At 36.3% G+C, this 16351-nt stretch overlaps 1 protein-coding gene across 1 annotated transcript in view; it reads right to left on the bottom strand.

Moving 5' to 3' along the window:
* LOC136867344 (beta-1,3-glucan-binding protein) overlaps positions 1-16351 on the bottom strand; it is a 101445-nt gene that overhangs the window by 61684 nt on the left and 23410 nt on the right. Inside the window, exons 2-3 of the mRNA XM_067144518.2 lie at positions 7361-7588; positions 382-560 (exon numbers count right to left, since the gene is read on the bottom strand). Coding sequence (XP_067000619.2) covers positions 382-560; positions 7361-7588 — 407 coding nt within the window. The remainder of the gene's footprint in view (positions 1-381; positions 561-7360; positions 7589-16351) is intronic.

Here is a 16351-nt window from a genome sequence, read left to right as displayed (position 1 = left end):
CTTTCCTAGGCTAGCAGATATATCACTAACAAGAAATAATTTTTAAAAGTGTAAATAAATAAATAAGTAAATAAATAAATAAATAAATAAATAAATAAATAAATAAATAAATAAATAAATAAATAAATAAATAAATAAATAAATCAATCAATCAATCAATCAATCAATCAATCAATCAATCAATCAATCAATCAATCAATCAATCAATCCTACCTCCTTAGACTGATTAAAAATTGGGATCATCCTCAATTCAATTTAACAATTTAATTCTCCTTATTCCTTAATGGAAGAGGCAATTATTTATCCTGCTTTAAGTAAATTTAATAAAATTAATTCAGCAACTAAGTTCCAAAAATTCTGAAAGTATGTAAGTTTACTTACAGGATATTCTGGAAACTGTATATCATGTTTCCATTTGCTGGAGCTGAGGTCATCAAAAGTATCTTCAAATATCAACTTGCCTTGGCAGGAGGATTTACCATTCACAGTAGTTATAGTATTCTTGCAAGTTGGTTTTGTAGGACCTACTGGTGAGACAGGCTGCTTAGGATCAACCAGTGCTGTTAACAGAAGCACATAAATGTGTTATTTTTAATGGTCTAAAGCAAGGCTGCTCAACATACAGCCCGTGAAGGCATTTTATGTGGCCCTCTTGCTGAGTTTTTACAATGTGCTTAAGTTGCAGTTTATGTTTTTTGTAAATACCAGAAAACTTATAAACTAAATTTTTTGGTATTAAGAACTTTGTAGTAATTTGTGTAGAAAGGAAATAAAACCATAAGAAACATCTTTGAATTATTCATAGTTTTCTTCTTGACATGATGTTCCTTTTACTGGGCTGAAGGAGAGTGCTGAGGTGCATCGTTTCTTGGAATTACAGATGCAGACTTACCCGGAGAGTGAAAAAAACATGCTGTATTCTATGGGAGATTATCTTGCGTCAGGAAATGGCCAGTTTGTATGCAGGAAGTGCTTTAGGTTGTTCATTGTGAACTTTACTGTGAACTAACATTCACTCATATTTAAAGTCATTTTAATAATTTATTTGTGAACAAAAAGGAATACCTTATTTCTCATGTTTAATAATTAGCAATCATGACTATATGTCTCATTTTAGATGATCAAAATTTGAAAGGACGAGCCCACATGCATGGCATTTGTAGATCTAGAAAAGGCATTCAATAATGTTGTTTGGATCAAACTATTTAAGATTGAAACATGGCTGAGAAATTATATAATGGATGCAGAAATTTGCTCATGGAACTGGAGTGTGTATCGTAGACATAGGATATGAATGGTGGGAGGGGAAGTATTCATTCTGGTGAAAGAAAAATTTGTAAGTTACGAAAAAGTTAAAGATGAGAAACATGAAATTCTATGTGTAAGGCTCATTTTTCTTTTTTTGCTTTATACGTCGCACCGACACAGATAAATTTTATGGTGACGATGGGACAGGGAAGGGCTAGGAGTGGAAAGGAAGTGGCCATGGCCTTAATTAAGGTACAGCCCCAGCATTTGCTGGGTTTGAAAATGGGAAACCACAGAAAACCATTTTCAGGGCTGCTGACAGTGGAGTTCAAACCTACTATCTCCTGAATACTGGATACTGGCCGCACTTAAGTGACTGCAGCTATCGAGCTCAGTGGGCTCATTTCTAAAGATAATAGGCAACTTGATGTATTTGGAGTGTACAGACCGGGAAAGGGTAGCGCTGACACGGATTCAGAATTATTTGATAAGATAATCAGGTATGTGGGAAACGACATGGAAAGCAATGTGATTGTAGCAGGAGATCTTAATTTACCAGATGTCAATTGGGAAGGAAATGCAAACGACAGGCAGCATGACCAACAAATGGCAAATAAGTTAATATGGGAAGGACAGCTGATTCATAAAGTGATGGAACCAATGAGAGGGAAAAATATCCTGGATATGGTGCTGGTAAAACCAGATGAGCTCTATAGAGAAACCGAAGTAATAGATGGTATTAGTGATCCTGAAGCTGTTTTTGTTGTAGTTAAAAATAAATGTGATAGAAAGGAAGGTTTTAAAAGTAGGACTGTTAGGCAATGCTATATGGCTGATAAAGCAGGCATGAGGCAGTTTCTAAAAAGTAACTATTATCGGTGGAAAACGGTAAATAAAAATGTAAACAGGCTCTGGGATGGGTTTAAAACAATTGTTGAGGAATGTGAAAACAGGTTTGTACCTTTAAGGGTGGTAAGGAATGATAAAAATAGAGAAATAAAGAGACTAAGAAGGAGGTGCAGACTGGAAAGAAATAGAGTTATAAATGGCTGTGGAAGTAAGGAGAAATTGAAGGAACTTACTAGAAAATTGAATCTAGCAAAGAAGGCGGCTAAGGATAACATAATGGCAAGCATAATTGGCAGTCATACAAATTTTAGTGAAAAATTGAAGAGTATGCATAAGTATTTTAAGGCAGAAACAGGTTCCAATAAGGACATTCTAGGAATAATTAATGAACAAGAGGAATGTGTATGTGAGGATCTTCAAAAGGTAGAAGTATTCAGTCAGCAGTATGTAAAGATTGTTGGTTACAAGGATAATGTCCAGGTAGAGGAGGAAACCAATACTAAAGAAGTACTAAAATTTACATATGATAACAATGACATTTACAATAAGATACAAAAGTTGAAAACTAGAAAAGCGGCTGGAATTGATAAGATTTCTGGGGGTATACTAAAGACAATGTGTTGGGCTATAGTACCATATCTGAAGTACTTATTTGATTATTGTTTGGTCGAAGGAGCTATACCTGTAATAATTAAGAGGGAAATTCCTCAGGGGAGTATTATTGGACCTTTATGCTTTCTTATATATATAAATGATATGAGTAAAGGAGTGGAATCAGAGGTAAGGCTTTTTGCAGATGATGTTATTCTGTATAGAGTAACAAATAAGTTACAAGATTGTGAACAACTGCAACGTGACCTCGATAATGTTATGAGATGGACAGCAGGCAATGGTATGTTGATAAACAGGGTTAAAAGTCAGGTTGTGAGTTTCACGAATAGGAAAAGTCCTCTCAGTTTGAATTACTGCGTTGATGGGGTGAAAGTTCCTTTTGGGGATTATTGTAAGTATCTAGGTGTTAATATAAGGAAAGATCTTCATTGGGGTGATCACATAAATATGATTGTTAATAAAGGGTACAGATCTCTGCACATGGTTATGAGGGTGTTTAGGGATTGTAGTAATGATGTAAAGGAGAGGGCATATAAGTCTCTGGTAAGACCCCAACTAGAGTATGATTCCAGTGTATGGGACCCTCACCAGGATTACTTGATTCAAGAACTGGAAAAAAATATAAAGAAAAGCAGCTCGATTTGTTCTGGGTGATTTCCGACAAAAGAGTAGCGTTACAAAAATGTTGCAAAGTTTGGGCTGGGAAGAACTGGGAGAAAGAAGACGAGCTGCTCGACTAAGTGGTATGTTACATGTTATAATTCTCATGTTTAGGTCCGTATTGAAATGTACAATGAAGTCAAATAAATATTAAAGTTTATTTTTTCCACCTGTTCAATACATAAAAAAGATAATGAATTAAATAAAATTATAGGGACATGTTTCGCCCTTTAATTATGGGCATCTTCAGCCTTAATCTCAAAACTGAAAGTTGATTAATCAGGTACCTGTTTGTAATTAACTTACATATGAATGTGAAGGAAATGTTGGAAATATGCAAAATGGTTGACAATATTTATGAAATTCTTAATATCAGACCTTAATAAAGTCTAAAATACAAATATTCGTAAAATTATACACTTTCTTGAATGTAGTTAAGAAATTCTTGAAATGAGGCCTTAATGAAGTTTAAAATACAAGTAGTTGTGAGTTTATACACTAGAGGAAACTTTTGGATCTTAAACAGATTGAATGTCACTATAATAATCACATTAAGTGGGGTTTTTAATAAATGTGAAGTGATAAAACTGTAGTTTTCTAGAAGCATGAGAGAAGAAGAGTGCTTGAAGGTAAGTTGCTGTGCTAAATGTTAGCAGGAAGGAACGGCTGGAGTCTCTTGTGTAGAGTCGTAAGGGAAGTTTGGACTGAAGTCTGTAACAATAGGAGATTTACGTGTTAAAGAATGAATTTGAATGAAAGGAGAGTTTGAAGAGAAATCGAAGTATGCAAAACCACTTACCTCTTTATTAATGTTGAAATTGGTTGACGTAAAGAAGATTCGGAGGGAAAACGTTGTGTGTAATTTCTTTTATTTCTAATTGTAATAGTATTAAATAGTTGCTATAGTAGCGTTGAAATGACTGATATTTAAGTTACTAGTGTTATAGATGATGTGAGATTAATGGAGGAGAGCGTCGAAGCGGTGTGCTAAGTTTATATATTATTGGCCGTGGCGGGTAACAGGAAATGAGTTCACGGCCAATAATATATAAACTTAGCACACCGCTTCGACGCTCTCCTCCATTAATCTCACATCATCTATAACACTAGTAACTTAAATATCAGTCATTTCAACGCTACTATAGCAACTATTTAATACTATTACAATTAGAAATAAAAGAAATTACACACAACGTTTTCCCTCCAAATCTTCTTTACGTCAACCAATTTCAATGTTAATAAAGAGGTAAGTGATTTGCATACTTTGATTTCTCTTTAAACTCTCTTTTCATTCAAATTCATTCTTTAACACGTAAATCTCTTATTGTTACAGACTTCAGTCCAAACTTCCCTTACGACTCTACACAAGAGACTCCAGCCATTCCTTCCTGCTAACATTTAGCACAGCAACTTACCTTCAAGCACTCTTCCTCTCTCATGCTTCTAGAAAACTACAGTTTTATCACTTCACATTTATTAAAAACCCCACTTAATGTGATTATTATAGTGACATTCAATCTGTTTAAGATCCAAAAGTTTCCTCTAGTGTATAAACTCACGACTACTTGTATTTTAAACTTCATTAAGGCCTCATTTCAAGAATTTCTTAATTACATTCAAGAAAGTGTATAATTTATGAATATTTCTATTTTAGACTTTATTAAGGCCTGATATTAAGAATTTCATAAATATTGTCAACCATTTTGCACATTTCCCAACAATCAGGTACCTGATTAATCAACTTTCAGTTTTGAGATTAAGGCTGAAGATGCCCATAATTAAAGGGCAAAACATGTCCCTATAATTTTATTTAATTCATTATCTTTTTTTTGTATTGAACAGGTGGAAAAAATAAACTTTAATATTTATTTGCCTTAAGTGGTATGTTCCGAGCTGTCAGCAGAGAAATGGCGTGGAATGGCATTGGTAGACAAATAAGTTTGAGTGGCGTCTTTAAAAGTAGGAAAGATCACAATATGAAGTTAATGTTGGAATTCAAGAGGACATATTGGGCAAATATTCATTTATAGGAAGGGAAGTTAGGGTTTGGAATAACTTACCAAGGGAGATGTTCAATAAATTTCCAATGTCATTGAAATCATTTAAGAAAAGGCTAGGAAAACAACAGATAGGGAATCAGCCACCTGGACAACTGCCCTAAATTCACATCAATATATTTGATTGATTGATTGATTGATTGATTGATTGATTGATTGATTGATTGATTGATTGGTTGATTGATTGATTGATTGATTGATTGATTGATTGATTGATTGATTGATTGATTGATTGATTGATTGATTGATTGATTGATTGATTGATTGATTGATTGATTGATTGATTGATTGAACAGCATTCATGTTAGCCAACTCAGAGTCCATGCTAACACTGACAGGGGAGAGTTCATGTCCTAGTCTGATGGCTATAGATTTGTTATCATACATGGCTGCATACATGTCTTCAGTTCTTCATTGCATTAAACAAAATACCAATGAAGTAACTTTTATATAAAGTTTTTTTTTTCAATTTGCTTTAAATCGCACCGATACAGATAGGTCTTATGGCGACGGTGGTGTGGGAAAGGCTTAGGAATGGAAAGGAAGTGGCTGTGGCATTTGCCTGGTGTAAAAACGGGAAACCAAAGGAAACCATCTTCAGGGCCGCTAACAATGGGGTTCCAACCCACAATCTCCTGGATGCAAGCTTATAGCTGTGCACCCCTAACTGCATGGCCAACTTGCCAGGTATATATGTATAAAGTTTACCATGGATCATGTACAGTTGCTTACACTGTAATGGAGTGATTGTGAATGTGCTATCTGTGAAGTACTGGTCAGATCAACTCAAGTGTTCAATATTCTGATTGGTAAAAATATTAGAATCCTGCCAGATTTTTCTGCCTGAACTGAAGAGGAGAAATTGTTCACTCCTGAATATCTTATCAAGTGGATCCCTTATTTCTAGGTCTTGCAAGTGTCTTACATTTGCTGGTTAACATCTATTTTGTTGTTCTTTGTAAACTATTTTTGTTTCCCATATTCTCTCAAATTTCCTCATTATGCAATTTTCAAGGAACAGACTGCACAATTTGTTTATGCATTCCATTTGGTCATGTTTTCACATTTGATCTAAGTCCACTACCTACTTTGTTCTCTCCAATATCTATAACATTAGCTTCATGGAGATGTTTGCTCGTGCCATCTTTCTTTATGGTTATATAATGCATATCACAACCTGTGATATACTTGGAATTGGACAGGATTCTTTCTTTATATTGCCTATATCTTACCTGTCTCTCTATTGATCTACTGTACATGGTACAGGAATCCACCTTTAATTATTTCTTTTACTGGGTGCGGGGTGGAAATCTTGATTATATATGCCTTAACTCTGCTAGTCAGTTCGGTTTGAATTTGAATGAACAGTCAGTTCCTAGCAATGCTCTTGACAATTACATTTCACAACAGTGGACATATATTTAGTACATTTTTATAGCTGAACACTTTTTGTCCAGGTGGACATCTTTTCTTGGTCATTTAATTCACATTGACATAATTTTCAATGGGCACTAAGAGCTTTGGACATTTTCCTCGCCGGGCTGAGTGGCTCAGACGGTTAAGGCGCTGGCCTTCTAACCCCAACTTGGCAGGTTCGATCCTGGCTCAGTCCGGTGGTATTTGAAGGTGCTCAAATACGACAGCCCCGTGTCGGAAGATTTACTGGCACGTTAAAGAACTCCTGCAGGACTAAATTCCGGCACCTCGGCGTCTCCGAAGACCTTAAAAAGTAGTTAGTGGGACGTAAAACAAATAACATTATTATTATTACATTTTCCTCACAGATATTTCCTTTTGGACATTGTGACTTCTGAACTGTTCTTGTATACAAAATTTAGAATGGTTTCAAAGCCCAGTTCATAGAATATTCTTTAATATTTGAAATTATGGAGGAAGAAGTAAGAAGAAAAATAACTAAATGTTGAGGTTCATACCTGTTATTCTTGTTGCTAGGCCTTCTGAGGAGAACTGCTGTCCATCAGCTTGTACATATACCCAATAGTTGATCGTATCACCAACTTTAAGACGAGTTTGTGGAACTTCTATAACCCAGTGTCCATCTTTCGGATGGATTGTATCACGAGATATTAACCCAGATTCAGGTACTTTAATTGGCTTGTTTACATTGGCATTCACAGCAAACAATTGAACTCCTGGCTCATCTGAAATGTAATAAATATTTACTTCTGTTAATATACAATTAATACATTAGGCACAAGCTTCAATATGTTATAATAATTTATTATCCTAAAGCTTTAAATTTAAACAAGAAAATATGAATGATACTCTATGTGGACATTGTCTGTTGAAAGTTACAAACTAACAAAAAGGTGAAACAGCTAGGGAACTGTGGATCTTGAAAAAAAAGAGTCAAATGTAGGGTTGTAAATAGGGTAAGGAACCATAAGGTGCAAAATTATGAAAGAGCATGCATTTTTCCAAAAAGAGTCAAAGCAACAAGTAAACATAAACAAAGGTCATTCCTATATTGACTAGAAACTAATCTGAAACCTGGAATGGAAACACACTCAGCTGAGTGGATCAGGTAGTAGATGCACTGGCCTTCCGAGTCCAAGTGGGCAGGTTCAATCCAGTCTTACTCTGGTGGTATTTGAAGGTGCTCAAATACGTCTCCCTCATGTCAATAGAGTAACTACCATATAAAAAACCTCCTGTGTGACAAAATCCGGTACCCTGACATCTCTGGAAATTGATAAAGTAGTTAGTGAAATGTAAAACCAATAGCACTTCTACTTGGAAACATTAAGCAAGGCTGCAAGAAAATTCTTTCAAGGAATAGTAATGCTAGAAATGGAAGGGAAAGGGACCTTAGTAAGATCACGCAGGCCTACCTGATGGTATTTTGGGACATCATTGCCAAATTCACTCATCAGCCATGATACATGTACAATGCATGACATCAGTGCATTAAATTATTTTCTCCTTTGTTTGGGCACTTGGAGTAATTTTTTCTGTACGGGGTACCAGTATATCAGTGTCTGTCTTAGCTAGGCATTTAATGGAAGAGGTAACTCTGTCTCCTACATTAGAGGATCAATATTGTGAACAAGCTGGATATGTGCTGAGTGAAAGTTGTGAGTGTAAGGGTATCAGTCAATATTTTAATACGATTAACTCAAAATTCCTCCCACTGTGGGTGAAGGTGGTAGAATAACATGCACGGTATCCCCTATCTGTTGTAAGAGCCGACTAAAAGGATCCCAAGGGTTCTTAACTCGAGACTGTAGGTTGGCAACCACGGGTCCATTAGCTGAGTCCTGGCATTGCTTCCACTTACTTGTGCCAGGCCCTCCCTTTCATCTATCCTATCCAACATCCCTTAGTCAACTCTTGTTCTCTTCTGACTCCAATGGTATTAGGTTTGTGAATCTTAAGGAGTCTTTCATTTTCACACCCTTTGTGGTTCTTGTCTTTCTTTGTCCAATGCCTTCAATTTTTCAATGTTTTGGACCCCTTCCATTTTTTCCCTCTGATTATTGCTAATAGAGAATGGGTGCCCAGTTGTACTTCCTCTTCAAATAAAAATTAACAACACCATCACCACTCAAACTTCCTTTTATAAATTTAAAATTTTCAGGCAATGAAGTTTATTTATCCCTCAGGCTTAAGTTATTTTTCTTTTGGCTATGGAGACCTTGGAAGGAGTGGAAGTAAATGCTTCCCTACCTTAGTACTAAATGGAACAGAGTGGTACAGCCAGGAATTAACCTGATATTCAGTCCTCTTATAGGCTGAGTAGACCATAGGGCCATGTGTCTCTCCAGAGGTGGAGGACTTGTTTTTTGCTTTAAATTTCTCGAGTCTCTGATGGGGAATCAAAACACTGTTCTTTCTCATGAATTAAGCACACATTTACTACCTTAAAATGGGTGGAAATTTAGTTACTTCATTTCACTGAAATTGGAGTAGTAATCTGTCTTAATCCGCCTGTCATCTATTGTTAATTACATTTTTGATCATCCAAATCTCTACACTGTAAACATTTTTCATTTTAACTTTCCATAATAATAATAATAATAATAATAATAATAATAATAATAATAATAATAATAATAATAATAATAATAACTCTGCCATTGCCGGCCCCAAGCCCAGGGCCTCATCTTGGAAGTGATGGGGAAGGAGGAGGGGGAGGAGTAACAACCTCGTAAAAAAACCTGGGTCCATCTGGTTCCGGATGGTAGCACCCTGTAAGGGCCCCTGCCTAGGGTTACAGGTGAAACCTGGTCAACGGTCTCGAAGGCGGATGAGGAATTTAATGTCCCAATGGCGGAGAGAGCGGAAGAACCTAGTGGAGTAAAGCACGAATAAAAAATCATTTCAGACTAACAATCCGATCTTATCTTGGAATTCATTTCCTATCTTGTACAATGTACAATTTCAATTGCAGAATGGAAAGTCCGCTGAATGAAAGCACTACCCCAGGTGGTAGCTCGGAAGAGAAATCCACCATTGTGTTATGCAATGCATCGGGACCTAGGGTTCTGGGGAGTCCCAACATCTGCAATAAGGATGAGCATCCTTGGAATCCTTTCAGACTTAAATTTAAGAGGAAATTCTTTGCAGGCACTCTTAATGTAAATTCCTTGCTAAAAACCGGCAAACAGAACTGGAAATTTTCTTAGATAGACATGAAATCCAGATCTTAGCAGCTCAAGAGACATGGTTTATGGATGAGAATGTAACAGAAACCAAAAATTATAGAATCTTTAAGGGTAAACCAGCAATCAAAATTATGAAAGGAATGCCACTACTAGGTACTGCCTTTTATGTCCATAAAGCAATAGTTGATAATGTGATGGAATTCAAGTCTAGTTCAGAAAGGTTATCTCTTCTCACACTTAAATGCAAGAACAAAAAGTATAAATTTGTTAACTGTCATGCACCAATAAATGAAGATAATAGCAAGAACCCAAGTAAAACTGAAGAATTCTAGAGTCTTCTAGATGACGAAATGTCAAAAATTCCAAAATCAAATGTTATTATTCTACTAGGTGATTTTAATGCACAGATAGGCAAAGAAAAAGTTTTCAGCAAAACAGTAGGGGCATATCTGTCACACAAAAGAACAAACACAGATGGCATGAGACTAATTAATCTCTGTAAATCCTTTCACCTAAAATTAATGTCAACCTTCTTTAAGAAACTTCCAAGAAAGGCTAAAACATGGGTGTCCCCAAATCCGATGTTAGGTGAGTTTCAGTTGGACCATGTAGCTATTTCTCAAAAACGTATTAGGGAAATTATGAATGTTAAAGTAATAAGAAGTGGGGAGTTTGACTCTGATCATTACATCTCTAAAATTAAGCTAAAGCTTCTACCTCACAGGAATCAAAGAAGGCCGAGAAAATTAATGAAATACAACATAGATAGGCTCAACATTACACAAGCAACTATAGAAAACTTTCAGGAAGAAATTAAAATAACTCAGCATGGCAAATGGCCAGAATTATCTAAACAGATTAATAGTGCAGCGAAGAAAGTATTTGGATCAGTTAAAACTAAAAAGAAAGTATGGTGGAATAACGTATGTGAGGAAGTACTTATGGAAAGAACCAAAAATTGGAAAAAATGGAAATGTTCCAGAAAGAATGAACACTATGAGCTATTTAAACAACAAAGAAAGGAAACAACAAGAATAATAAGGCAGGTTAAAAGATCTTCTGAAAAATCGCAGCTAGTAGAAATTGAGAATAATTTTGTAAGAAATAACTCCCGAAATTTCTATCAGACCTTTAAGAATAACCTGAAAGGTTATCAATCCCGGAGCATTTGCTTCAGAGATCCAAATGGTAATATTGGCCTTAACAATGCCGAGAATTGTGAGATTCTGGCAAAACACTTCGAACACCTGCTGAACTGCCCTGAGCCAAATCATAAATTAGAATTTTCAGACATTCAGGAAAATCTAGAAGCTGATTCACCTCCAACAGCGGGAGAAATAAAGGAAGCATTAAAAATCTTAAAAATAACAAAGCGAGTGGGGAAGACTCCATAACAGCTGAACTTTTAAAATGGGCTGAACCAAAACTTATAGAAGATCTACAAATAATCTTTGAAGAAATTTGGGAAACAGAAAAGATCCCAGAGGATTGGAAAGTGGCTCTAATACACCCATTACACAAGAAGGGTAACAAGCAAGATGTCAACAACTACAGAGGTATATCTCTCTTGCCAGTTGCTTACAAGATATTCTCAACAATACTACTAAATAGAGTAAAATTGACACTGGACAGTCAATTGGGTGAATATCAAGGTGGATTTAGAGAAGGAAGATCTTGCTCCAAACAGATTTTCAACCTGAAATCTATAATTCGACACAGATTAATAAACCCCAAAGGCATAGTTGTAACATTTATTGACTTTAAAAAAGCTTTTGACTCTGTTGATAGGGAAACCCTAGATAAAATAATCCGTGAATTTGGAGTTAAAACTAAATTGGCAAACCTAATTCGTGAAACACTTACAGACACTATCTCGAAAGTAAAATTTATGGGTGAAGTATCTCGACCTTTCAAAATAAACACAGGTGTCAGGCAGGGCGATGATCTATCTCCACTCCTTTTCAATTGTGTCATGGAGAAAATTGTAAGAATTTGGAATGAAAAACTGAAAAAATCTAAAACATTGCCACTCATGCTGGGGAAGAAGAACAAAGGTGTTGCAATAAATTGCCTAGCATTTGCAGATGACTTTGCCATACTTTCAGAAAGCCTTACAGATGCAGAAATGCAAGTCAATCTCCTTGAAAAGACAGCCAACATGACAGGCTTGAGAATCTCTGCCGAGAAAACAAAATTTTTGACGAATATAAAAAGTGCCCCAAAGTTTTTAGTAATGGATATTGGTCAAATAGAAAAGGTAAAGAAATTCAAATATTTGGGTGAGACAATTCAAGAAAATGGTTTAGAAAAATCTGCTATAGAGGAGAGGATACAAAAGATGGAAAGAATGTACGGTATAACTAAGAATACTTACAACAAAAAGTGCTTATCAAGAAAACTTAAAAAATAAAGCACTACAACACAGTAGCGAAACCAGAATGCCTTTATGCCAGCGAATGTCTAGTACTGAACTACAAGCTTGATAAATTAGAAATATTAGAAAGAAGAATTATAAGGAAAACATTAGGTCCTCTAAGAATTGCAGAGTTTTGGAAATTAAGAAGTAACAATGAAATTTACCAGAACGTAGCAAACATATCAGAAACAATAAGAAAAAGGAGATTGCTATTTCTTGGACACATTTACAGAATGGATGACAATAGACTAACTAAACAAATCTTCAAGTACCTTTGGGAAAAGAAATCAACTACCACCTGGATTCAAGAAGTCAAGAAAGACCTGGAAAGGAACAACATACGAGAAGAAGAATTATTGGAAAGAAAGATTTTTAGGAAGAAAGTCTCACAAATGGAAGGATTCCAAGGGAGGAAGGAAAAGAAAACAGGCACAAAGTGGACTGAAGACAGGAAAAAGAAACACAGTGAAACAATGAAAGAATACTGGAAGAAAAGGTGATTTCCGACAAAAGAGTAGCGTTACAAAAATGTTGCAATGTTTGGGTTGGGAAGAATTGAAAGAAGAAGAGCTGCTCGACTAAGTGGTATGTGATGTAGACGTTGATTCCCATAGGGAACCTAAAATATTTGTCCTGAATGAGTAAATTTATAATACCAATGTAATGGTCCGTTATTGGACATTATAAATTTTCCAGCTAACTCATTCTTGGTTGCCTGCGTTTCGCCCTCGTGTGCTAAAACTAAAAACTATTAACTATTCCAAAAATAATCTTAAATAAGGCCTTTATTTAAAAAATTTTAAATTTCAGATAATTTCAAAATTGTTACTAATCTTTATCAACTAAATCTATTTTAATTATTTTTTCACTAACCTCAAAATTTCCAAAAATTCTTGGTTGATGGCCAGGCAGGCATCTATTTTTGGAAATGAGACATAGCTCTCATAGTGCATTGGCACTGCTGGTGGCTTCAAATAGCCTATGCAGTGGCCTCCACGGTATGCACTAGCCTTGCGTCTTGGGTGGTGTGCTAAGTCCCAACTGACGAGCCTAACTTAGCACACGAGGGCGAAACGCAGGCATCCAAGAATGAGTTAGCTGGAAAATTTATAATGTCCAATAACGGACCATTACATTGGTATTATAAATTTACTCATTCAGGACAAATATTTTAGGTTCCCTATGGGAATCAACGTCTACATCATTTGATGGCCAGGCAGGCATCTATTTTTGAAAGTGAGACATGGCACTGCTGGTGGCTTCAAATAGACTATGCAGTGGCCTCCATGGTATGCACTAGCCTTGCATCTTGGGTGGTGTGCTAAGTCCCAACTGACGAGCCTAACTTAGCACACGAGGGCGAAACGCAGGCAACCAAGAATGAGTTAGCTGGAAAATTTATAATGTCCAATAACGGACCATTACATTGGTATTAAGTGGTATGTTCCGAGCTGTCAGCGGAGAGATGGCGTGGAATGACATTAGTAGACGAATAAGTTAGAATGGCGTTTATAAAAGTAGGAAAGATCACAATATGAAAATAAAGTTGGAATTCAAGAGGACAAACTGGGGCAAATATTCATTTATAGGAAGGGGAGTTAGGGATTGGAATAACTTACCAAGGGAGATGTTCAATAAATTTCTAATTTCTTTGAAATCATTTAGGAAAAGGCTAGGAAAGCAACAGATAGGGAATCTGCCACCTGGGCGACTGCCCTAAATGCAGATCAGTATTGATTGATTGATTGATTGATTGATTGATTGATTGATTGATTGATTGATTGATTGAACAACTAAGGAGGAACAATTGAAATTGTAACGTGGTCCTTAGAAGGCTGGAAGGCAATAATACTAATAATAATAATAATAATAATAATAATAATAATAATAATAATAATAATAATAATAATAATAATAATGTATGGCTATTGTTAGCCTGGTGTAGCCCCTGTAAGGCACAGCCTCCAATGAGGAAGGGCAGCATTTACCATGTATGAGAAACTGTGTGTTAATGTGGTGGAGACAGTGTTGTGTGTGAGTTGTAGAAATGTTGGCGACAGCACAAAAACCTAGCCCCCGAGCCAAGGGAATTAAATATTTAAAATTATAAACCCTCAACCCGCCTAGAAACCGAACCCAGGCCCCGTGGACCGAAGGCCAAGACGCCGACCACTCAGCCATGTATCCGGACAAGTTAGATTGTGTCCTCGTATTCCTCAAGGTACTGCAGCTTCTTTGAAGGTTTCCCCTCAGTGGAGATGAACTACATGTGCCTTTTTAACCACATACCAGCTCTCCTGCTGAACAATTTCTGGCAGTACCGGGAATCAAACTTGGGCCGTTAAGAACGGCAGCTAATAGTGCTAATCGTTACACCACACAGGTGGACAGTTAATTAATTTGACTGCAGTAAATGGTTACCGCTACTTATTAATCCTCATTTAAAATGAAATGTTATCACAACTACTAATACATTTGTTTCCTTTAGTTAACTGGCACCCATGTAGAAATCATCTCTATGACAGCGGCCCTGGTTTAGAAAGCCAAGAATAACGGCCGACGTTACACTGATCTCGCATCATCTCGTAATTTACAAGACTTTGGGCTGACAAGCAAACATTCTGATGGACGCAGATAAACAATATAGGCCTAGTTATCTTTTTTTAATCACATTTAGAATATAACTATGTATTCAATATTAATACCATTTTTTGGGTACTTGACCACTATAACTTTGGGAGATAAATGGAGTTAAACAATGGTGTGATGAGAGTAAGAAATTTTGTTAATGAGAAGTCATTGAAATTCTTAATAATAATAATAATAATAATAATAATAATAATAATAATAATAATAATAATAATAATAATAATAATAATAATATGGCATAGGGTTGTGGCGACCCCGTCGCCCAGTGGGAAACCACTGCAATCAGCCACCCGAGTATTGGCGGGAAAACTATAACCTTTTGGGTTAGGAGGAAATGCCTGCCCACAGCCACGAACATCCTGAGGCACCTCTCGATCTCAACAATCAAGTTGTATTTTCGTGATCTTTCCTAAAAGATGACCACTAGTTGTATTTTCAACTTGTAACCCTAGCATGATGGAACACACGCTACCAATGTAATTACCCCAGGCCCCGGACGCTGGTCCGGTCTCTCCCAATCGTCGGATTCTGGGGGATCGGGAACATCATGCTTCAGAGCAGGATCAGAGCTTCTCAAAATCTCTTTGCCCCAAAAAAGGGAACTTCCTTGGTACTATAAACATCAACACCCTGCTGAAAACAGGAAAGCTTAAACAACTGACTGACACCCTGGACAAATCTGATATTCAAATCCTAGCGATCCAAGAAATCAGATTCCAAGATGAGAACCACTTTGACTCTGAAGACCTCAGGATATTTAAGGGTAAACCAGCCATAAATTTTAAAGGGAATTTATCAATACTTGGGACGGCCTTTGCAGTAAGGAAAACCATCTTAGATTCAGTCATCGACTTTACATCACCAAGTGAAAGAATCTCAGTGCTTACAGTGAAATCAAGCAACAAAGCATATGCCTTGATAAATGCCCATGCCCCCACTAACATAGACAATAAGAAAATTTCTCAGAAAGTAGAAGACTTTTGGGAACTGCTTGAAGAAACTACTAGCAAGATCCCTAAACATCATGTGAAAATCTTATTAGGGGATTTCAGTGCAAAGGTTGGCAGAGAGAAGAAATACAGATCAATCGTAGGACTTCATCCTGCACATCGGCGGACTAATAAGAATGGAGAACATCTAATAAGCTTTTGTACATCATTCATGCTGAGACTCATGTCCCACATTTTATGAGACCTTTACATAAAAAGAAAACTTGGAGATCACCTAACCCATTG

Source organism: Anabrus simplex, chromosome 1 (assembly GCF_040414725.1).
Source record: "Anabrus simplex isolate iqAnaSimp1 chromosome 1, ASM4041472v1, whole genome shotgun sequence".
In the NCBI taxonomy this organism is placed as follows: Eukaryota; Metazoa; Arthropoda; class Insecta; order Orthoptera; family Tettigoniidae; genus Anabrus; species Anabrus simplex.
Note: the sequence above shows the minus strand (reverse complement) of the source record. Positions and strands in the feature narration are given on the sequence as shown.